At 38.1% G+C, this 25,645-nt stretch overlaps 1 protein-coding gene across 32 annotated transcripts in view; it reads left to right on the top strand.

Annotated features, from left to right (window-relative positions):
* MCTP1 (multiple C2 and transmembrane domain containing 1) overlaps positions 1-25,645 on the top strand; it is a 721,660-nt gene that overhangs the window by 489,551 nt on the left and 206,464 nt on the right. For 12 of the 32 annotated variants that reach the window (XM_086413144.1, XM_086413153.1, XM_086413141.1 and 9 more), the window contains 4 exons: positions 194-253; positions 5,866-5,943; positions 11,971-12,141; positions 14,683-14,813. In XM_086413144.1, coding sequence (XP_086269270.1) covers positions 194-253; positions 5,866-5,943; positions 11,971-12,141; positions 14,683-14,813 — 440 coding nt within the window. The remainder of the gene's footprint in view (positions 1-193; positions 254-5,865; positions 5,944-11,970; positions 12,142-14,682; positions 14,814-25,645) is intronic. The other 20 variants (XM_086413169.1, XM_086413151.1, XM_086413150.1 and 17 more) reach the window with 2 other exon arrangements.

Below are 25,645 nucleotides of genomic sequence, written 5' to 3'. Positions count from 1 at the left end.
GATAAGAGCAAGACAGTTCAATTAAAATTTCAAAAATGTGATTTATTCAAAAGAGGAAAACTTACAGTTCATAAACATCTGAAGTGTCTTTAGGATATATCATTTTAAGGTTTTTACTTGTCTGAATTTTGATGAGTTAATCAAATATGCTCAAAACACCTCAAAATTTAGCTAAATATTTGTTTATTTTTAGGAACTCTCAGAAAACGAAGTGCTTGGATCTTATTTCTCTGTGAAGTCTTTCTTTTGGAGGGTAACGTCTAAATCCTTTATATTAGTATTCTTGACTTTTGGTTCTGATTATAGTAATTTGGAAGTTCAATGTGAATTAAGAAATTCACTTTTTAAAATAGACTATTTTAAAGAGAGATGTATTCATTTGCCTTTTTATTAACTCTTATTCTGTCATTTAAGTGACTCTTTTATTCTTCACTTGTAAAAACTAAGAGCTTCGTATATTTTACATATTGCTTTGAAGTCAATGGGGGCCCAGATTTATCCCAAATTCTTAACAATTAGAGGCCCACAGATCTTTCAGGAATATGCGGCATTGTCTAGAGAGTCGATAAAGATGCTTTTCCCCTTCTTAAAAAATCTTCCATCTATTTGGGGGAAATAATTCTATTACAGTGATCTTGTACTGTATACATACTAGATAATGAGTGTTCTTTCTTTGGAAAGAAAACCCTATGAATTAGAAAACAGCAACTCTGCTTTTGATTTAAATTAACAAAAAAATTTCCACAAAGAATTTTTTAAAATGCTGTTGCCATTTAACGTTATTTACGCTTTCATGACTTAAACATAATGAGCTCTGTCATCCTTTTTCTCTGTTATAATTCTGCATTGTGCAAGGCGCGGCTTATTACTAACGCGCTTATGGCTTTGCCTTCAAGAGTTTCCCTCTTTTCTTGGAAAATTCGTACTTGGTACGTGATTACCTAGCAATAGACATTGCAGTGAAAATGCTACTCTTGCAGGACTTTGCCATTTTCTTTTCTTGGTTCTTAAACCTGCTCATGACTGAAAGCTGTGTTTCTCCTTTTAGAGTTTTAAGATTTGTTGTGGTGTCTCATGAAGCAGACGGGCAGGTCCTAGATTAAGTCATACAGTGACTTGACCAATGAGCAAGTAAAACCAATACCTGCTTATCTTCTACCTCCTCCCCACACACTTCTTTTTTCAGTCTTGTATTTGCATGAGCTTATTTTAATTATTATAACGTCTTCATTTCCTTTCAGTCTACTGATGACTGCCTTCACTGATGTTATTCTGTATTGCTGGCAAAATAATAATGTTTCCTCTTATATGTTCATACATTATCCATGAAGACACAGAGTGACTGTTTTTAGAATTACCCCATTACCTTAAATGGAAAATAGCTTTCGGCGATTTTTTTTTCTCCATTTTCCTAAGACCCACAATTACGGTGAATTCACACAGTATACACCTTTGCCAAGAAAACAGAATTCAGGGGTGTTCAGTATTTGTTCTGTCTGCAGCAGATGTATAGAATGATCATTAGGAAGACTTGCACCAGGACCAACTTTGTAAGCACTGCTTTCTCTGGGTTTCCCTTTCAAATGACTTTCTCAGCATCTTGTTTTCACTTTCTGCTTCCAAATTAGCCTTCTACTTATCAGTACTTTCCATTTGGTTGTATCCATCTTTAAGTATTCTTCATTAACCTTTCTCATCTCTTAATCTGTCTTATTTTAGAATATCAAATATGAGAATTTAAAAGATAACTTTTTTATATCTGCAGTACAGTGATCTACTGTCTTTTTTTCTGAGCATATACTGAGCTACAAACAAATGGAGTCATAAAAGCAGAAACTTTAGGGGTCATTTATGTTACCAGTGAGCAAACTAAGGCCCAGAGACATGGTGCCATTGCCCTGAAGTGCCTAAATGGTATGATCAGGACAAATATTTCTCTCCTTCTGAATGTCAGAGAAATAAATGTTTTGGTGAAGACATAAAGCAGCAGAGTTCTTTTGGGGCTGATGAATAGAGATTCAGCACATAAATAGAGCTGCCCCTTGGTTAATCTCTATTGACAGCCTTTCAAATTTTTCTTGCGTTGTGTGATGACCCTTCTTCTGTGCAGATCCTTGATCCACGAAGGGATGGATGTGTTTGAGGGCTATAATGTTGGTGTGTTTGAGGTTCCATTTTACAAAATCAGTGACCAAGTCTGCTTTGAGTGAGTGTGATCTTTCATATTCTCATTCAAAGGTCACTCTTATAACTGACCTCATTGCTCTTTGTGGAAGCAATGTTTGTATTCTGATGAACTTTTAGAAAAGATGTGTATAAAAAGAGGTTTGCCATATTTTCAGACACACAGGAATCCTAAACAGCTCAGATAAAATCTTATATGAAGAGTGTATGTGTGCTTTGGGAGTTAGAAAGTGATATGAAAAAAATTGTCAGCTTATTTATTATGTAAGGATTAACACTTTGTCCAGGAGATGGTACCTGAATTACATTGAGTGAAGCTGAATCCTGGTGAGAACTGGCTCAACAATGTCATAGCTACTTGCTATTATCTTAATTTCCTTGAGAGCAGAATAATGGAGAGAAAAGAGTGAAGTGATGTGGGGATATTCTAATTTTTCCCAAAGCATGTCATTTATAATTTATCAAAACGTGGTATCTGAGCACACAAAACATTAAGCAATGGGTATGGCAATTACCAAGTTTCTCATGAAAGGAATAAAAATATGTGAAACCAATTGGATTGCTCTAAGTCAGGATTTCATTAAAGACATTTAAGTTCCCATTAAAGGATGGTAATTCAGTGAAGTTCTTTCAAATATTTAGTACATTTAAGTTTCTTCCCAGTTATTTCCAGTGACTAGACATTTAGATTCTGATGACTGAGAGCTAATTGAACGATTCATCTTATGAGAGTATTACAGTGAATTAAAGAGAGATTTTAATATTGTTTAAATGGAGAAGGCTGGGCTAAGCCAAGATGCCTCATATAAAAAATGGAGAAATGGATCATAATATGAAATGAGTAAAAAAAGTGCATAGAATACAGAACAATTCAGAGTTAGTCAGAGCGCTACTTTATGGTAGGGTCAAACAGAAGTTTGGTTGAAGGAAGACCCTGCAGACCAAGGAGAAGAGGTATTGAGGTATTTGCTTTGTAAAACAAGAATGTGATCCTGTGCAAAAGTGCTTACGTGCTTACATCCTGAACAACTCAATACATGACATACCCAGGAAAAGTTCAGGTATTATTTCTGTCAATAGGTATGATACTAATAAGGCCCTCAGGAAAAAAATGAACTTTTAGTTAAAAACCTCAAAAAACTGTCTCTCTAAATCAAATATAAGACTTATTATTTCTTTCCCATACCACTGAAAAAAATTTACAGATTACTTTAGCAAACCTACAAGGTTACAACCTACATGATGCTTCTATTTGTATATATTTTGAGCAAATACAGTAAAAGCTTAAGATCATTTTTGGGGGGCACAGTTAAGTTTAGAGAAGGTAGTTAAAACATCTGAAGTACACAGAAATACCTTCCTGACAACATAAATTGAATCAAGAAGCAATAGACATAGGAAAGAAAGTTTACAGATAAAAACCTATGAATCTCTCTAAGGATTATAGCACCAGTGAATCATCTTCTAAGAAAAAAAGGGATCGAAGCTTTATTATTAGATGAGACACTTCAGACCAGGCTGGACAAAGCACTGGGAGGGTTTTCTGTAAAGGCAATCCTGCTTTGAGAGGGTGGATGGACCGTAGAACAAATCTACTTGTTGGACTTCATCATCCAGGTGCAATTCACTGGAATAAACTCAGCAGGAAAAGGGAAAGATAGAAAATGCCTGTGCTGGGGTGAGCTCATAATTGCTCCACGCTCCAAGCTTTGCAGCACAAAACAGTCATTCCAAGCTGTCATTATCTCTTCTTTGTAGTGTCTTATGGATCATTTGATTAAATAAAGGCATGTGCACCTCTGTGCTGAAAATAGAGGCAAGGGCTGTCTCCACACACAACCATTGTAAAGACACAGGCTATGTCTTTCTCTCCAGTTTCATAGTGTCTGGGTCTCATTTAGAAGGATTAGGTTTCACACAGGTTAAAAAAAAAATCCAGGATAACAAAAGCCAAGGATTATTTGCACACAACAGGGAGCAGATTGGTATGACTGAGTGTCCCTTTAGCCACATGTTAAGTCTAAATAGACTTTTTTGGTTTGGTTTTCTGTTTTAATCAGGATCTAGAATAATAGGAATTTATTATTAGTGATCCAATTTTTTAAGGAACAGATTTAGTAAACTTTATTCATGAAAATTGGAATTTAGAGATAGTCTTAATTTATATGCAAAACTCCACAACTTCACCACCTTTTTCATGAGACTATAATTTATGATGGAGTGCAGCTAACTCTCAACTGCTTTTGCTTAACAACATATGCTAGAGGTATCACCTCTTGAAATTTTTTTCTTTATTTAAGCCCTTGATTAGCCCTTCTTAATAACCTATACCCAAGGTTGTATTTCATCTAAATATAAGTCAAAGTGTTTCAACAAATCCTATACAAATTAAATGCATTTTTTGAGTTGAACTTATTAGACTCTGTCCAAAAATTGAGATGTAGTGGGAAAAATAAAAAATTAATTATCAGCAATTCCAAATTAAAATCTCTGCTTTGCCAATTTTAGTCATTTGGCATTAGGTAGGGTATTTATCCGGAGAAGGCAATGGCACCCCACTCCACTATTCTTGCCTGGAAAGTCCCATGGATGGAGGAGCCTGGTGGGCTGCAGTCCATGGGGTCGCGAAGAGTCGGACACGACTGAGCGACTTCACTTTCACTTTTCACTTTCATGCATTGGAGAAGGAAATGGCAACCCGCTCCAGTATTCTTGCCTGGTAGGCTGCCGTCTGTGGGGTCGCACAGAGTCGGACATGACTGAAGCGACTTAGCAGCAGCAGCAGCAGCAGGATATTTATCTTCTCTGTTTCTCAGTTTCTGTATCTTAAAAACACTTGTCATGAAAAACACGAGATTGTGAAAACTCCAGCACTTAATAGCTGCTCAGTACATCTTGATTTCTTTGTGTGAACTAACCTAATTCAGTCCTCCTCATTGATATTAGTAAAGCTGAGGACTCCCATCATAATACTGTCCAGCTGCTCTAGAATTCAATTAATAGAAACTTTTAGCTCCACTATGATAATTTCTTTCCATTTTTTCTTTTTCAGCTCTATCTTTTTTATCCACCTCTTGTTGGAATTGGTCTTGGTAGTGAAGGGAACTTTGGGTTTGTTTTTTTAGCAGCAAAGACAGCAAAGATAAGTGTTACTTGGGGCAAAATTTCTGTTACTTTAGGAATATCTCTTTAAATATTAAAAGAGATTCACATGCAGGATGCAGTTACTATGATCATAGTTATTGCATGTCCATGCAACATTTATTCTCCTGGAACTTTATCACCATTTTGACATTGGAAGAAGTCTCCCAAAATTTGAGGGCAACAGACTTGGGGAAATTATTTTTCTTATGACTTCTCCTGCTGTACTTCTTTTCTCTGCTATACCTGTTAACAAAACCCTGAAACCACTCAAGCGGGATCTATCACCATATAATCTGTCCTTTATTTCCTTGACCATTACAGCGTAATGTTACTAAAAAAATGGTGGCTGCAAACTATCGTTGCCCTGGCATTTGTCTTCTTTGTGCTAGGAGACATTTTCTGACAGTGACTTGAGATGCAAATACATATTTCTTTCAAATGATTTTTTGCTGGAGTGATGTAAACTCTGATTGACATGAGGTGTTGAGAGTTGCCCAAAGATTTCCCCTATGGCTCTGATCGTTCATTTCCATCCAGACATGCGGCAGGCCTGCTCTTCCTGTCCTGGGCTTCTGCAGAGCAGAGCTTCAGAGTACTCATTACCAAAATGCACAAGTAAGTTCAACAAGTTTGTTTATTTTTTTTTCTTCTGAGCTTGCATGAGCTGTGAACTCTCATGGCTGACTTACTCTTCTGAAAACCATCCCCTATCCTAACATCTTTTATGTGTATGAAAAGGGATTGAAATCTTGAATTCATTTTCAAGGCATAATGTACATAAACTAATATTCTGTTTAAATGCCAGCTCGCTAATTCTAAAATCTTACATGTCATTGACTAATTACTTCAGACTTTGAAATTTACATTGTCACCTGATATCTTAATATTGTTTATTAAATATGAACTTGGATGGATATTCCTTATAAGAATGGATCTCCAACTTCAGCGTACAGGAGAATCACATGTGCACTTGTAGTAGAAACACATGAAGTGCTGCCCAAAAGAACTGAATCACATCCAGGAGGATCAGGCCTGGTGATTTCAACAAATGGCCCGCAAAAACTTGGGAATTACTGCTTTAAAGGTTCAAAGAGTACTTCCTCCTTTTATGGAATTGGTTCTTTGCTTCAAAGCTGGGTTGGTTTTCCTTTTTATTCTTCCTTCCTTTTTGCTTTCCCTCCTCTAATAGAGTCCTATTTCAATAAGGATGTAGTTGAAAACATCTTAGATGATGAGAACCCACTATAATATGTTGATTTTACTGAGAGGTTTCTCAGATGTATTTAACATTCCTTGTCCTTTAGGTGCTCAGTGAGTAATTTTTGGTTGATTGGTTATCAATCATTCAGTTAATATGTATTATTTAGATATATCCTATTAGAAAAACCATTAGCAAAGGAAATAATAAATGAACCATATAATTTCTCAGGGACCTCCTACTTTTCTCTTTAAATGCTCCAAATATCCAGACCAATGTGCTTTCCTAATCGGTAAATTTAGAAGCAGGACTAAAGAAGGACTTTAATTAGCATTTATAGCATCCATGCCAGAGAATGGATGTCTGCAATTATAGCAATTAATAGTAGTTGTTAGAACATAGGAGAATCCCAGTGCACATGTACCTCAGAACTTTTAAAATGGGAGGGGGCTGTTCTCACACTTCAGTGTGCATCAGAACCCCCTCCAGTGAGGACTGGTTACACCAGAGCAATGGGCCTCACCCCCAGAGCTGATGGTTCCATTGTTTTGGGACAGAACTAAGGAATCTGAGTTTCTAACAAGTTCCTGGGTGACACTGATGCCATTGGTCTGTGGACCACACCTGGAGAACTTTGCTGTATGGAAGAAGGAAGCTTAAAACAGAGAAGCAAATGATTCAGAAGTTACCATGGGGAGTATTAAAACTACTGCTTTTAAAAATTTGCTTGCTTTAGTTGTGGCTTTCCACTTGTTCCCCAATGAACAAAGTTCCCCTGAAACTTTGATGTAAAAAGTCAACAAAACTAATAACTATCTTAAGTGGATACAATCTTTGTTTATGGAATGTACTTTTTAACATTCAGGCCCCCAACACACCCCACTGACCACCCCCATCAGACACACAGAGAGTGGTGCTCTTAGTCCATCAGGGCCTGGTGTACAGTCTAGAATCCATAGGTAAGAAAACTGAGGTCTAGAGAGGGAGGACCATGCCCAAGTCACATAGTCAGAAATTGCTAGGAAGATGCAAGTAGACATTTGTGCTAAGCCCTTGTCTCTTTTCCTACTAGTAGCCTAAGTTTAAATTCTTAAAGAGGTGGGAATACCAGATCATCTCACCTGCCTCCTGAGAAACCTGTATGCAGGTCAAGAAGCAACAGTTAGAACTGGACATGGAACAATGGACTGGTTTGGTATTGGGAAAGGAGTACATCAAGGCTGTATATTGTCACCCTGCTTATTTAACTTATATACAGAGTACATCATGAGAAATGCCATGCTGGATGAAGCACAAGCTGGAATCAAGATTGCCGGGAGAAATATCAATAACCTCAGATACACAGATGATACCACCCTTAAGGCAGAAGGTGAACAAGAACTAAAGAGCCTCTTGATGAAGGTCAAAGAGTAGAGTGAAAAAGCTGGCTTAAAGCTCAACATTCAAAAAATAAGATCATGACATCCAGTCCCATCACTTTATGGCAAATAGATGTGGAAATAATGGACATAGTGACAAACTTTATTTTCTTGGGCTCCAAAATCACTACAGATGGTGATTGAAGCCATGAAATTTAAAGACACTTGTTCCTTGGAAGAAAATCAATGACAAATCTAGACAGCGTATTAAAAAGCAGAGACATTTTAATACATGCCAACAAAGTTCTGTAGAGTCAAAGCCATGGTTTTTCCAGTAGTCGTGTATGCATGTGAAAAGTTGGACCATAAAGAAGACTGAGCGCCAAAGAATTGATGCTTTTGAACTGTGGTGTTGGAGAAGACTCGTGAGAGTCCCTTGGACTGCAAGGAGATCAAACCAGTCAATCCTGAAAGAAATCAATACTGAATATTTTTTGGAAGGACTAATGCTAAAGCTCCAATAATTTGACCACCTGATGAAAAGAGATGACTCATTGAAAAAGACCCTATTGCTGGGAAGGATTGAAAGCAGGAGGAGAAGGGGATGACAGAGGACAAGATGGTTGGATGGCATCACCGACTCAGTGAACATGAGTTTGAGCAAGCTCCGGGACCTGGTGATGGACAGGGAAGCATGGTGTGCTGCAGTCTATGGGGTCGCAGAGTCAGACATGACTGAGTGATTGAACAACAACAAAGCCTAAGTTTATATCTTCCCTCTTTACCTTGTATTTTTATTTCAAGTTCCTATTATTCAAATATAGGCTAAATATTTACCTGTTTTATGACTATGTGTGCATAGTCGCTTAGTCATGCCCAACTCTTGCAACCGCATGGACTTTAGCCTGCCAGGCTCCTTTGTCCATGGGATTCTCCAGGCAAGGGTACTGGAGTGGGTTGCCATTTCCTGCTCCAGGAAATCTTCTTCACCCAGCAATCAAACCCGGGTCTCCTGCGTTGCAGGCAGACTCTTTACTGACTGAGCTATGAGGGAAGCCCCTTTATGACTATGCAGTTAGTCAAATCACAGCCGAATTACAAAGTCTCTATTTAGAAAATAACCATTTAACAAAATAAATATTGAAAAAAATCACTTTAAAAATGATATTAGGTTAGTATGTCTTGAGACCTCCCCCCTTTGTTTTTCTTTTAGCTTTTTATACAGGTCGCTTTAATTTGCACATTCATTAGCCCTGTTTTTGTTAAGCAATTGTCTCCCTCCTCTACCCCTTAGCTTCTCAAGTCATTTTGGGACTGTTCCTCCAGTCCCAAAGCACATTTGCTAACAGCTAGTGGCACTAGGTAAAGCCTCCATGAAGTTCATTCTGTTTTTGTGAAAGCGTGATGAATTCTATGGAAGGCATTCGTTTTCATCTTAAAAGATTCGTGTTCTCATGTCAAGAGGAGCATGCAAGCAAGTGTTTCAGACATAGTACCATTTAAGAACCTAACTTAGCATTGCTAACCAGAGTCGCTTTGTAACCTGGATTGTACCCAACTGTTATTTGACGACCGCAGTGTATGACTTGTGCTGCTAGAGTGTGTAGAAAATGTCCTAAGAATATCCATCTGCAAGCTGGAACATTGTAAGTATGAATACATGTGCTCATATGGCAGAGAAGTAGAAGGTGATGTCATGTATTAGCCATGTAGGAAAGTGTAGACCGGAATGTTGTTTCAAATGTAATCAACTCACCTTTACTGGAGAGCACCATTTAGTAACAATATATTTAAATCATGATTACTTTTAAACCTTGGGGAGAGTCTCTGCCCTAATGACAAATATTGGAAGAAGCTCAGAAATAAAGGTCAGAAATACTGGTTCTAGTCACATATCCGTCATTTATTAGGCCAACCACTCTGAGCCTCAAATCCCTCATCAGTAAAGTGAAAATAGCAGTACTTGCCTTTCTACTTCATAGACTCTTAGTGGAAACCAAATTATATAATGTATATATATGCACTTACAAATTCTGAAGCTCTATATAAATAAATAGTTTTTAACTGCTTGGTCTTTGCTAAGATAACTGTTTCTTCTTACTTGCCAAAAGTTTGTTTCTTTCTTTGCTACTGCTGCTGCTGCTGCTACTGCTAAGTCACTTCAGTCTTGTCCGACTCTGTGCGACCCCATGGATGGCAGCCCACCAGGCTCCCCCATCCCTGGGATTCTCCAGGCAAGAATACTGGAGTGGGTTGCCATTTCCTTCTCCATCTTTGCTACTAATGTTTTAACAAAAATTTCAGTCCCCCAGTTGACAACTTGATTCTCTAGAGTCTGCTGTGGTCTCAGTAGCAGCAGAAATAGATAGATAGATAGGTAGACAGACAGACAGGCAGACACATACTGAAATTGATTGCTGCACTATATAAAATAAGTAGCATGAAATCTTAGAATAAAGGAAAACTTGAAGATTATTTGGTGCAATGAATTCTGAACAATGATTTTAATCTGAGATATCATTGGTTCAAACAAAATCGATGAGGTAACCCAGTGGATAAATCAGATGGGAGCAGGGGGCTTCACTGAGGTGGGGTATGGGGTCCTGTGGAAGGTACAGGTGCCCCATGTAACCTCGATTTCTCTTCAGATCACAGGTGACATTGCTCCTGGGCTCATGGAGGTGAGGGATGTGTAGGCAAAGCCTTGTATTGATATTAATAAGGCAGAACCACCAAGCAGAGTTGTTCAAACTTTACTGGTCACCAGGATGGGGAAATATACAATGTGATTTAGAAAGATTTCCATGGAAATGTTCAAATATTAAAAGTATTATCTTTTGAAGAATGTAGTTTTCATTTTCCTAATAAGCATCCTAAAATGCATGACTTTTGATGATAGATAAAAATGGCTATGGCATTGCTATGGTGTAGGAAAAAAGTAAGAATTCAGAGTGGGAGGGGGAATTATACAAAATAGACTATAACTTTAATGTAGAAGGAATTAGGCCAGAAATAGAGATAATCCATAATTTAGTATAGTACTTTGAGATTGGAAGAAACATTGAATTTCTTCATGAAATAACTATAAGTGAAGAAAATGTGCTTAACAACATGAAAAATATAGCAATTTTTATGAGACTTCTTGGTTTTGAATCCAGATTGAAAAGGTCTTTAATATTTTAGCTACTTTTTCTGGTTTGTTTTATATGCTGTTTAGTTCAAAGAGATTATGTGGCCATTTTTAGACTTGCTGATTTTTAAAACTTTTGAATTTGTCCACTGATTTCAATATTGTCTTAGAATCAAGCAACTGAAAATTATTAAAGAAAATGTTCAAATACTAAAGTGATAAATAAATCCAGAAACATATACCTGCCAATATAAATCACATAAGTAATTTTAAAATTTTGTAATAAAAGTTTCAGGCATAAGCAAGACATCTTAGGAGGAATATTGAGTTTATTCTGTTCTATGATACCTTAGTTTTTTAGTGAGCTGAAACTCAGTTATCTTCTCTTGTAGAAATAAAAAAGCTTTTAAATTGCTTGAATAGAACTTAAAACTAATCTTGGAACTAAAAACCACCTGTAAAATCCTTTTGTAAGATGAAAAAAGAGATTTAAAAAAATCATTACTGACAATTGCTAGCTGTGTTTATTACGATTTGTAATAATAAAAACTTTGAAGCAGCTGAGACAGGAAAAAAAACTGCTACCAATTAAAAATTACATATCACAGTGTGGGTGAGGCCTTTTATATTTATATATTAATACATATTTAAACACAAGCATATTTGACACATGTGCAAATATCCTTCAATAGTCTTCAAGCATCTGCATGTAATTCTGAGTTGAAAAACTAGACTTTATTTTGAGTACACACCTCTTTTACACAGCAACCTTAAATTTATGAGATGATCATTTCATCAGTATTGATTATAACCTATTAATTATTTTTAATTTCAAAAACCCATAACTGCCAATTTTTTATTTTTGAAAAACTGTAGCAACAGAGGAAAGGGTCATGCCAAGTGTGGTGTTTTGGTTTAAAGCACAATAAGCTAATTCTGTTTTCCTTCACCACAAGTTTCAGACTCAAAGTTTACGTCTGTCAGATGTGCACAGAAAATCACACCTTTGGAGAGGAATCGTCAGCATCACATTGATTGAAGGGCGAGACCTCAAGGCGATGGATTCAAACGGGTTGAGTGACCCCTATGTGAAGTTCCGACTTGGGCATCAGAAGTACAAGAGCAAGGTGACCTGTCTCTTTTGTGTTCCCGTCAGTGCTTGGAAGGCAGTGGCTGGTTAATAGCCACACTCTTTGAGACATGAAAACACTGGACACTTTTTAATGCTTTACAGAACTGCTTGTGAACATTATGTCAGGAAACAGGATCAACAATTGTATTGCATTTCTCTTTGTGCTATGAGACCTTTGGTAAACCGTTCCTCTATGTCTCAATTTCTTCATCTATCACACAGAATAATACTAGAAACTATCTTTTGAAAAAAAAAAAAAAAAGGCTGGAGCAAGCCCAAGTCAATGCCTGGAGTATAAAATGCTCAGAGAGTGTTGGCTGTGCCTGATACTAGCACACAAACTACAAAGAGCATCATTTGACGTGCAGTAAAAATCTTCACGCAGTACTCAGTACTCTGAACCATGTTATTCAAAGTGACTTACACTGACGAAGATTGCAAGGTTTTAAAATTTCATTCAGAAATCAAAGGGCCAAGTTTCTGCTGCCACTACAGCAAAGTTACTTTGCCTCTCCATACTCCCATTTCCTCATCTGTGAGAATGAGAATGAAGATAATGCCTACCTAATAAAGTTATTGAGAAGATGGAATACTATATGTCATGTATGTAAAGGGTTTAGAATATTGCTTTGCCCACATAAATAATCAATTGTAGTAGCTGAAGGAAGGGGAAGAGTAAACACATTGTGTAATAACACATATTATTAGTAATAACATATTAAATAATCATATTATTAACAGAAGTAGTAATAATTAGTAAAGGTCAGAGTTGTCTATATGTGACAGTTACATTTCTCTGAGTTATATCTAAACACAACCTCTTGAATGATCAGCTTCTCCAGCTAGTATGCATTGATAGCTTGGGATAATTGATTGCATCCATCTTGTATTAAAAATCACTTTCTCCTTTGGGAATATCTTCACCTTTACATCACAATTTTTGTGAACTTTTTATCAACAGCCTGCCCAGGTTCATTTTGGCCCGGGGACTTCTCATCAGTAACATAGATGGTTAGAAATACCGCAGAGTGATTTGTTAGCAGGTTGATTGGTCACCTTGTTGAGTGTCCCCACTGGAGGAGAAGACATCACTTCTGACCTATAGGAAATCATATGGAGAAGACAATCCTAATAAACTGAAAACCTAGTCTTTTTTGGGCCAAACAAGCAAAACAGCCCACTCCCCCAAACACTGCAGGAGTTCATCTGAACCCAGTTATGAGACATTTGAATCATCATAGTATCCATCCAGTGTCATCTTTTTTTTTTTTTTTTTCTGCATTGGGCTTAATAATAACACTGTAAAGAAAGTACTGATTCCCCAAAATAGATACCTATGACCACTTTCATCTTGTCCTTTATCAATTAACATTATTTCCATGTTCTGATAGGCTTAAAACATTACTTATTTTTATAGTTCTGCTCTTTAGATGTGAAATATGAAACCCAGCTATGGACACGTGTCTCTCTCTGCTCTTTCTTTCCATGATGTATTGCAGATTAATTTCAGATTATGAACTTTAAAAATTGTGATTCATTTGCATTACCTCTGCACATAACATACTTCATTGCTTTCAAAGTCTTTACATCTGAAGATGTGTCTCTCATACATTAAAAAGAGAAAAGGCCGCTACAGGCCCTCCTGCTAAAAAGAAAGAATAGAGAAACAAATATGAACGAATGTTGTCCAGCTCAATGAGGAGTGAAATTTTAAAACACATCAGTATTGGGTCACTTTATTCATTGATTCCACCAGGTGTCTAATCTAAATACTTGAAGGTACAAAATTGCACATCAGATATCCTTCTTGTATATGCAACATGGAGATTATACACACACACACACACGCTCATATTAATTCACAAGCATTTTTGGCATAGCGCCGTGGGGCAAGAGATCTGAAACTCTACTCAAAGACTTGAGTTATAATCTAGGTATTAAAAGTTAATGACTGTGGCCTCACTTAAACTTCAGGTCTTGGTTTCTCCATGTATAAAATGGGGATGATACATCAGTGCTGTCATTCTAAGATAAAAGTTTGCCTGGCCACCAAAAACTTACTTTTCCCCCCTCCTACAGAACTTCGTTCTCTATTTTCTTCACTATTCTATTTGAATTCTATAAGATGGAAGTAAGGGGGGAAGAAAGAAACTCTAGAAATCCTCATCTCCCTTTTCTATAAGATCACAGACTTTGAGCTATATCCTCATGCATTAACTGGTTATGTAAAACAAGCGCTGTTATCTGAGTGAGCTACTTCACTTGGAGACTGTTGGCCCTTTCTATATAATTTGTGTCTCTCATCTGTTGTTCACGATGAGGAGAAGGTGCCTCTTGGTCTTTAGGATACGTCTTTTTGGGTTCTTTCAGACCATATGCAGTAAAAATGCTGACATCTAATGTCCATCATTTCTGGAAGCTCTCATTCAAATCTCACATGCTTTTCTAGGTAGGACCTAAAGTTTGATTTATGTCTCAAGTTGCATTTTTTAAGACTGATACCAATGAGATAGTAATGACATTTTGGTTTTTCCAGATTATGCCCAAAACATTGAATCCTCAGTGGAGGGAACAATTTGATTTTCATCTCTATGAAGAAAGAGGCGGGATCATTGATATCACTGCCTGGGACAAAGACGCCGGGAAAAGGGACGACTTTATTGGCAGGTTTGTGCAATTTGGTATTTTTGATTCATCCTAGAGAGGGTAAGGTTTTTAAGAAGAAAATTTAGTCTAAGTCTGGTATTATAACTGGTCTTCACTGTTTCGAAGCAAGGGATCTTACCATGGGAAAGCAAGGCTTGGGTGACCTGAAAAATAGATTTTGAAGACTGATCAGTAGGTGGCAGTTTTGACCAGTTGATGGACAGGCTACTTGAATTTGATATCCAGAAATTTTCTCCCGATGTTGGGGACATAGTGCATGAACATTACAGGAGTTGAGAAAGAGGAATCTCCTTTGATGTACAATGCTTAAAAGGAACAAGGAGCATATTCATAGTGTGCAGAGTAATCGGAGATGATATTGCTTTCCATAAAGCATATTGTGACCGTAAAATGTGTTGTTTCATCCAGCTCCCTGCAAGGTAGAGAATCTTGATAATCTCCTAGGAGTTCACAAATCTCCCAGGAGTTCAAGTGTTAATGAAGGAAGTGTGTAGGTGAGGCAGATCCATGTTAATCTGATAATGCAGTGAAGAAAAGAATATTCTGAGGCTTGCATGATATCTCTGCAGAGTTCAGTTCAGTTTAGTCACTCAGTCACGTCCAACTCTTTGTGACCCCATGGACTGCAGCACGCCAGGCCACCCTGTCCATCACCAACTCCCGGAGCTTACTCAAACTCATGTCTGTTGAGTCAGTGATGCCATCCAAGCATCTCATCCTCTGTCGTCCCCTTCTCCGCCCACCTTCAATCTTTCCCAGCATCAGGGTCTTTTCCAAGGAGTCAGCTCTTCACATCAGGTGGCCAAAGTATTGGAGCTTCAGCTTCGGCATCTTGACAAGCTTATTTTGAAAAACTGTTTGAATTATATGATTGTTTTCTAACTTTTACACCTATTTTTGTATTTTCAGTAGTTACATATGTGTCTTTATAGCAAAACATATTGAAATATCAATACTGAGATAAAACAGTGTACAGAAGAACTTGTTTAAAAACTTCTTTCTTCATTGTAGTTCACGTGACTTCCACGTCTCTAAACATACAACCTGAAGAAATGCACACATGCTAATAATAATAAAGGGGAGTTTACACCAGGAGAACAAAACACAGGAATCCAACTCAACATATGTATCTTTTTGTCTTTTTCCTATTCTAAGAAAGATGTTTTAAACAATAGTTTTCTTCATCGGATTACAGAATGAGAGGTCAAAGATGAGCTTCAGTTAACCTTTAATATTTTACTTACAAAATGGAATGAGAAAAACACCACTAATCTTATGCCGTGTTACATTTCAATCCTTTTTAAATGACAAGCCTTTACTGCATGTTTTTTTCCCTCTAGTAAAATACCGTTTCCAGGGTTTTCTTAATGTTCTGTCTTATTCTCTTTGGGCTGTACCAGCAGCTTGCTGCTGCTGCTGCTGCTAAGTCGCTTCAGTCGTGTCCGACTCTGTGCAACCCCATAGACGGCAGTCCACCAGGCTCCTCTGTCCTTGAGATTCTCCAGGCAAGAACACTGGAGTGGGTTGCCATTTCCTTCTCCAATGCAGGAAAGTGAAAAGGGAAAGGGAAAGCTTAAGTAACAGTAAAGATCTGTTCATACACGGAATACATTTTATTATGAATATGTCTGTTTCTTTTCCCCTCAATATGCTATGAGCTATTTCGAGTAGATACTGTTTTAGCTATTCCTTGAATAATTCATTCATTTTCATAATTTTTAGCAACATTAGCTCTATTCAGTGACCACCAGAATGACTGTCATGTGTAACACACTACCTCAATCTCATTGCTTTGTATTCGGATTTTCTTATATCAGTAAAATCATGACATAAATCATAAAGTGTATTGGCTTCTTGTACTCCTGGGTCCACACTCCATGAAGTCCTTCTTTTCCTATTTTCCATTTTTTCCATGATAACATGCACCCTTTTAACAACTCTTCTTTCTTTGAAAGGAATCTCCAAGTTTGGAAATGATGAAAATTTCTAAGCCCATTTTTAAAATTTTTGGTTGTGCTGGGTCTTCATTGGTGCGTGCGGGCTTTCTCTAGTTCCAGTGAGCAGAAGCTCCTTTTAATTGCAGTATATGGGCTTCTGATTGCAGTGGATTCTTTTGTGACAGAGCACAGGCTGTAGGTGCATGGGCTTGAGTAGTTGAGGTGTGCGGGCTTAGTTGCCCTGTGGAATGTGGAATCTCCCAAGATCAGGGATCAAACCATGTCCCCTGCATCGGCAGGTAGATTCTTATCCACTGTAGCACCAGGAAGTCCTCTCAGCTCATTTTTCACTGACCTTTCCCTTTTCCTCATTAGATAATATTACGTATTCTTCAACGGCAGGCCTAATTATTTGAAGAAATGTTTGGCAGAGAGGTAGACCTGTGTATCCCACTTCATCTTGTTTCTATGGGTGTATCCCTGTTTTGGCAGTTTTTGAGAGAACAGTGATAAATGGCACTCTGAAGATAATAGTGATTGCTCTAGACAACTAGGGAGCTAAGAAGGTCTCATGAAGTTTGGAAAAAGAGAAGAAATCCATTTTTGGAGTTTCTAGGTTGGGGAACCTGTGCAAGTCCTCACAGGTGCTGGGGACTGGTGTGCCCTGAGAGGGCTTGGAAGCTCCATACCCCTTACCACATACCTCCTGTGCATCTCTTCCATCCGGGACCATATCCTTTTCTAATAAACTAGTTATCTAGTTGGAAGTGTATCCCACCCTTATTTTTTAAGTTGTTGAAAGTGCTTCAGTTCAGTTCAGTCACACAGTCGTGTCCCACTCTTTGCGACCCCATGGACCTCAGCACGCTGGGCCTCCCTGTCCATCACCAACTCCCGGAGTCCACCCAAACTCACGTCCATTGAGTCCGTGATGCTATCCAACCATCTCATCCTCTGACGTCCCCTTCTCCTCCTGCCTTCAATCTTTCCCAGCATCAGGGTCTTTTCAAATGAGTCAGCTCTTTGCATGAGGTAGCCAAAGTATTGGAGTTTTAGCTTCAACATCAGTCCTTTCAATGAACACACAGAACTGATCTCCTTTAAGATGGACCGGTTGGATCTCCTTGCAGTCCAAGGGACTCTCAAGAGTCTTCTCCAACACCACAGTTCAAAAGCATCAATTCCCCTGCGCTCAGCTTTCTTTATAGTCCAACTCTCACATCCATACATGACCACTGGAAAAAACATAGCCTTGACTAGATGGACCTTCTTGCATATAGTTTCTGGCTTGGGCTCTGCGTGGGTTGTTGGATGACTTCTTTATGCCCATGGCTATTACACAGGGGAACTTTACAAGCAGGATCAAGGAGACCTACTCCAGCACCCTTACTGCTTTGATGGACACAACTGTGTGCTCTGCTTCCCAGTGTCCTGGTTAGATTAAAACTGGCTTAGATGGAGAGTCAAAATACTACCTTTAAAGAATTATAAGGATTCCTAAAACTCTCATTTATTTTGAATGACTTACTCTTATTTCCAGTTACATTTTTGTTGGGAAGATCCCCTGGAGAAGGGAATGGCAACCCACCCCAGTATTCTTGCCCGGAGAACTCCATGGAGAGAGGAACCTGGTGGGCTACAGTTCATGGGGTCACAAAAGAGTTGGACACGACTGAGCGACTAACACTATTTGGCATCAGCTTCACTAAAGAAATTCACATTTGGTCATCTATCAAATATAATTCCCTATGAAAGCAATTTGAGCCAAGAATTTTTAGAGTAAACAGAGCACAGATAGACAAGAAGACTCTTAGGACCACTTTTGAGTATCAGTTTGAATCCTTTTGCATAGTAAAGGGAATTATTGTTGAATCTGGGGTAATCAAAGGTGGACAGTAGAAAATCATTGTATACTCTGCTAATTTCACAAAGATACCTGTGGCAGAAAAAGGAAGTGACTATGGCAAATACCATTATTTTCAATCTAGTTGATGACCAGAAAGCAGCTGAAGCTCTTGATCACTCACTTCATACTTACTAAATTGTACTTTACACACATCCTGCCGCTGAAAAAAAATACATTACTAGATCAAAGTAGAAGGCAAGTAGATTTGCATGTATTTATGTGATGGCTGTGTGGTAACAGTCGAAATAATGCAGATTATAACAGAATTCCTTGATCCTAGAATAGTTTAGAAAAGAATTGACTTACCTTCTAATTAAATTTAAGTTCTAAGATTAAAGTAACAGGAGCAAAAGTGTCCTCATGGTCTTCTGTGTTCTTTTGCAAGTACTCTTGCAACATTCTATGTCTATATTAAATTATTTTTAATTAATTTATTGAAATCTATTTTACATGAAACATGTAAATTGAAGCTGTACAACATGTTGATTTAATACATTTATATATTGTAATACAGTTGCCATTGTAGCTATAGTTGGTGCCTCTATCATGTCACATATTATCTTTGTGTGTTTGTGTGTGTGTGTGTGTGTGTGTGTGTAGTGGAAATAATTAAGATGTGTCTCTATTCACTTAAAAGTTAGAGACTTCTGGGAGTTGGCTGGTAGCTGGCAAATAAATTTGAAGTTGGCTGTGGAGGGTAATGCTGTCCCATTAATGTCTATTAACTGTTTTTAAGGATCCTTTTTGCTCCTTCTCAAGTACACCAGACATCTTCCCACCTCAGGACCTTTCCCTCCATCTCCACGTGTCCACCTGTCTAGCTTCTTTACCTACTTTAGGTCTGTGCACAAATGTCACACCAGCGATGCAGCCATCCCAACTCTATGTAAAAATGAAACTTCTTTCCCTTGACATCCCATTTCCTTTATCCTGCTTTGTTCTCTGCATCGAGGTCTATCATCATTGGACAGACTATGCATTTCGCTCATTTTATCATTTACTTCCCATCAGTAGAATGTGAGCTTCTTGAGGGTGGGAATTTTTGAGTTGTGTTGTTAATCGTGGCATCCTCAATACCTAGAAAAGCAAATGGCAAATAATAGGTGCTTAAGAAGTATCTGCTAGATTTAACTTTACACACCTGAAGCTTGATTGATTGCTGGAATTATGGCTCTTCCTTCTCTAAATAAATATAGAATTTGACAGCAGATGTTAAGGCAACAGTAGTTAGAACAACATGTCTTAGTGGAAAGTATAGAGTTGCAGTACAGTTAAGAAAGATATTTGTATATAATTCAAAAGGGAGAATTAATGAGTTAAAGTGTTAAAGTGTCTGAGTGATCTTTGTACTTGAAAAATACTGAGTGTTTGCATTTGAAAAAAAAATGCCTATCCATTTACAAAGATATTTATAATTTTTTATCATAATGTCTAGTGAGTTAATGCTATCTGGTTGTTAAATTTTACAAAAAAATTAAATTTACTATGAATGGAAAGAAACAACAACAATAATAATGTTTTACACTGCAAGGGGAACTACTATGTACTTTAGCTCAAAATTAGGGTAAAACAAGGGAGGTTCATATTATACCAATTTTGCAGGTGCAAAAAGTGAGGTGTTTTTGAGGTATAGCCAAATGGCTCAGCGACTGCTCAGCTAGTATGAATTTGAGGCAACTTATCTGAGATTCAAATCCAGGATTCCTGACTCTAGAATCCATGCCCCTTTCACTTTGGTCTCATATTCAGTATGTTCTGGAGCCATTAAGCGCTTGATAAAATGCCAGGTGGGCAGTAAACCCACTTGGATGGTGTGTACCATACTGCAAGTTTGAACAGCAAATTTTACCTGTCGCTGAACTACAGATTTCAAGTGAAGGTGAAATAATGTTAATCTGCGAGTAATTATTTAACTTTCTGATCACCTGCATTTTGGCAGGCAAGACGGACTGCCACCTTTACAATAATCAGCTAATAAATCCTCATGATTGTTACACTTTTATGCAGAGCAGTAATCTGAACAAATTGGCTGCTGACAGCTGTGGTAAATTGCTAAGAATGAGTGCTGTCAGAGAACAAGTTATTTTTATGAACGTGCAGAATAAGTAAATCCCATGTCAAGCAATTTCATTCAGTCGGAGTTATTTGCAATCCAATATAGCAAGATTTATAGCATTATTTATTAGTGTGCAAAATGCTTGTTTATCTTTAAAGTGGCATTGATTTGGTGCCCATATATTTTCGGTTGGTGGATTGCTCCTAACTTTATTTGCTGCATTGTTATCAGGGACAAGACATTGATACTGCCCACAACAACAGAGTGCTACAGATGCAAACTTCAGTAGAAAGTTCTATTTTAACACAATTTTTCTTAGTAATATAAAAGAAAAAAAGTTATTCCAAATGGGCAAGTTCTGGGTGAAGAAAAATGCTTTCAAATGCTATGACCATAAAAATAAATCTGTGACTCTGTAATTTAATGCCAAAGGAAAGAGAATGCGGAATGAGTAGGCATACACATATGTCTCTCCAGGTACAGTGTGGGAAATGAGGAAACAGCCTTTGACTTTGTATATTAACCAAATTAATGTTTCTTAATTGAAGGACATTGCATGTGAGCGTTTGACATTCTATAGGTTCTGATTTGCAGTGATTCTTATTTGTGATATAAATACTACAGTGATTATTCTACTTCCTACTTATATCAGAGTAGAAGCAATCTCTGCTTCATTATTAATTTGAAAGCACAAGATAACTATTTAGAAAACTCTGAACTGAAGAGAAGTTTTAATGGAATCATTGTGTTTCACCATTTTCCTTACTAGGGACTGAGTGAAATATTTCATTTGGGAGATAGGTAATGTTTCGATAAAGAATGGAGTGTCATTGATTCTTGTCTTGGTTTGTCGTTAACTCAAGTCAAATATATTGAGATTTCAATCCATTTTCTTTCATGACTTACTATTTTTCTTCTGAAGACTTTCTCAGAAAGTTTATACTCACTGCAGTATTTTATATATGATAGACAAAGTTTCCAAAGACAGTTTCCATGCATCACTGTGTGTATGTTAAGTAGCTTACCTTCTAGGCAATGAAGGGGAACCTCCCAAGTTTGTATTAATAGAAGTATGCTCTGATAAATCCATCTCCCCAAAGACAGTTGGACAGTGACAACTGCTGACAATGCAGTAATTGCATTGCTGCTGCTGCTGCTAAGTTGCTTCAGTCGTGTCCGACTCTGTGCGACTCCATAGATGGCAGCCCACCAGGCTCCCCCATCCCTGGGATTGTCCAGGCAAGAACACTGGAGTGGGTTGCCATTTCCTTCTCCAGTGCATGAAAGTGAAAAGTGAAAGGGAAGTCGCTCAGTCATGTCCGACTCTTAGCGACCCCGTGGACTGCAGCCCGCCAGGCTCCTCCATCCATGGGATTTTCCAGGCAAGAGTACTGGAGTGGGGTGCCATTGCCTTCTCCAGTAATTGCATTAGCATTTAGTAATGTCAGGTGGCGTGTACACGGCATCATCATGAAACTTGAAAAACTTTAGTGGTTACCTGTTGAATTCTTTAAAATGCAAAGATTCTAAAGAGTTACCTATCATATTGATTTATAATATGAGATCTTATGTGTTATTTGTTTTACCAATGTAAAGTAGTTCTCAAACAGTAAACCTCAAAAAGTTTTCTAATTTTATCGATAAATTTGGTCCAAATTATGTAAACTGTGTTTTTAGAAATTCTCCCCCACAAAAGAAATCCTGTAGAGTCTTGTCTTCCTGTCCCAAGGCTTTGATTTTGTTTTATTTTGTTTTTTAATTAATTGACTTTTTATTGAAGGATAGAGGCTTTGTTTGTAAATGTTCTCTTATCTGGTTGACTTCATAATATCATGAGCAGGCACTTCAGGGCACAACACACACTTAGAAGTTCCTTGTTAGAGGAGATATAAATTTCTGTTGCAGATATTCTTCCTGATAATTTAAAGTTGATTTTGGTGGAATTCTTGTTAGACCTGATTATGCCGCACCCCCGGTTTGTAAATCAGAATCAGAATATAGCTGACACAGAGCTGGGCGAGGAGGAAATGTGTCAACTCTGGGTGTTCTTGTCCATCATTCTGTTCACTTATGTTTGTCCAGTTAGCATAATCTTCAATCCACAGTTTCTTTACAGAGATCTTTTATTGTTTTCATTTTTGTTTTATATTGGAGTATAGTTGATTTACAATGTCACATTAGTTTCAGGTGTACAGCAAAATGATTCAGTTATACATATACATACATCTTTCTTTTTCATATTCTTTTCCCATAATGGTTATTACAGAGTACTGAGTAAGTTCCCTGTGCTATGCAGTACATCCTTGTGGGTTACCTATTTTATATATAGTAGTGTGTATATGTTAATCCCAACCTCCTAATTGACTGGTATCTTTTAAAGCCATTGTCCATTTTGTGAGAATTGGTTCAGTTAAAGCTAGATGCTATAATCTGTAAACCCACCTCCCTGGGCACGTATCATATGGACTGTGGTTCAGTGGAAGCCAGTCACCAAGTTCAGGGGTCACTGTCAGCTCCTCTATGTGATGCGGCTGCTGCTCGTCACTCAAGATACTTGCCGGTCGTGTGTGACATACCCAATGCACAAGCCACCGGTGTGAATGCAGGTATAAAATATTTATGAAGCTTGAATCCTAGTTTTATTTTTTTAATTTTCTGTCTTATTTTTAAATTAAAAAATACACAAATGCATTCAAATAGGCCTAACATTTGCTTCCTGTATCTCACATGTACGTCACTGGTGCTAATCACAAAACTTTTATCTGGGTTGGTGACTGGCTTAGGCAGATGGAAAGGCGGTGAGAAAAAAGTGATAAGAATACTGAACATTTTCTCCTTGAACTTAGGGGAAAATGTCACCAAATAAATGTGATGTATTCCTTTCACATGGCCAAGTAAGTGCATATAGTTTTTAAAAAGAGCAAAGAATTTCAAGCTTTGATATGGAAGTGAGGAAATGGGGTTTGAGGTCTTAAAACCATCACTTAATTTCTCTGAGCCTCAATTTCCCATTTTGAGGTCTTTAAAAACCATCACTTAATTTCTCTGAGCCTCAATTTCCCATTTGTGGAATGAAAGAAAGTCGCACTCAAATCTCTTTCAGTTTGAGTCTCTTTTGATTCTTCTATTGATAATTCATTGATGAGTTCAGTTCTGACAGTAAATTCTAAAGCTGTTCAATATCAAACTAAGGCATATGAGATAATAAAACTATATAGTGTTCACATAGTGTTTCATCTTTTCACAGTCGTTTTTCATCTATTGTTTCTGTATGCAAAAAGAAGGCATAAATGAGGAAAGCTGATGCATAAAAAGTTTAAGTGACTTGCTTAATATCACAATACTAATGAATAATTCAGCTTGCAAAGTGTTGAATCCCTCAAATTTAACAGAAGCCTGATGCATAATGCAATTAATAGAAATAAATAGTTAATAAATGGGTGTTGGAAAGAAATCAATCCACTTTCTAGGAAGACAATATAGAAATGGTAGCATGAGCAAAACTGCATGCTGATTCTGACCCTGCCACTATCAAAATGGGTAGAATTTTGGCCTCTCTGAACCTCTATCTCCTCCTCTGTAAGTATTTTGGACTGTGGTTCAGTGGAAGCCAGTCAACAAGTTCAGGAGTCACTGTCAGCTCCTCTGTGTCATGCGGCTGCTGCTCGTCACTCGAGGTACTTGGTGGTCGCGTGTGACATACCCAATGCACAAGCCACCAGTGTGAATGCAGGTATAAAATATTTGGACTGCGGTATTCTGACTGTATTCCCGGTGTTGGGCTAGGTGCCTGCCCTTGAGGTGTACCAAGAGATGGACAGAAGAAGACAACTGCTGCTTATTGCCCTGAGAATTAGTTAAAAATTAGCCAAGCAAAGATAGGTAGATACATCATCTCAGGTAGATGGGGTTGCTTCCTTCACAACAGAACACAAATAAGCAGGTGAGCCTTAGCATGGATGGTGGGAGAATTACAGACAAGCAGGAATTACTGAAATAGCAAGTATAAATCAACAAGTAAACACCCAAGCTGATGGTAGATTGTGGAGGACCCCATTGCCTTACTAAAGACCTTTCATAAATGGTGAGAAGCCAGGAATGGGACATGGACAGATTTGCTTCTTGGATATCTGTAACTGTCAGGATTGAATCGTGTTAATGGTTTTTGCATTAGGCCGGGTTCCCTGCGGCTTCCCTTGTGGCTCAAATGGTAAAGCATCTGCCTGCAATGCAGGAGACCCAAGTTTGATTCCTGGGTCTGGAAGATCCCCTGGAGAAGGAAATGGCAATCCAGTCCAGTACTCTTGCTTGGAAAATTCCATGGACGGAGAAGCCTGGTAGGCTACAGTCCACGGGGTTGCAAAGAGGTGGACATGATTGAGCGACTTCACTCACAGGTTCCCTAGAACACAGGGCTTGAAGCAGTGATGAGGTGCTGGTGCTTAAATGGGAGGTACAATCCCAGGCACTGAGGGTGAAAGAGAGAGAGAACATGATGCAGAGAAGACTAGAGAGTCATACACGGTGATATGTTACTGGGCTGGCCATGTTCCCAGAGTTTCAGAGACCCCATGGCTGCTCAGCCGCTGTGCACACTTGACCACGTGTGCACAGGCAGGCAAGATGGAGAATCCTGCTTTTGGAACGGTTTGTGAGAGAGAGAAAGTTACCTTCCCGTCTCCTATGCCATTGATCTAAGTTCACCCCATCAGGAGAAAACATCTATGTGGTTTCATCTGGTTTCTTTAGTGGTTGACCAGGAAGCCAGATCCCATACATACTCCTTAGTGCAGCTTTTCATCCAAGGGCAGAAGTGGCCTTAGAGGCCAGAAATTTGGGGCATGTGGCGTTTGGGCCTAGATGCACAGTGGCAGCCGAGGGGAGCACTCAGCCCATTCGGGTAAGTGAGAGTTTTGACCGTCCGAGGCCAGTC

The sequence above is a fragment of the Bos grunniens genome, chromosome 7 (assembly GCF_055505025.1).
Source record: "Bos grunniens cultivar Pamir isolate PY7600 chromosome 7, Bosgru_T2T1.0, whole genome shotgun sequence".
In the NCBI taxonomy this organism is placed as follows: domain Eukaryota; kingdom Metazoa; phylum Chordata; class Mammalia; order Artiodactyla; family Bovidae; genus Bos; species Bos grunniens.
The sequence above is the reverse complement of the archived record's forward strand: the minus strand, read 5'-3'. Positions and strand labels throughout refer to the sequence as shown.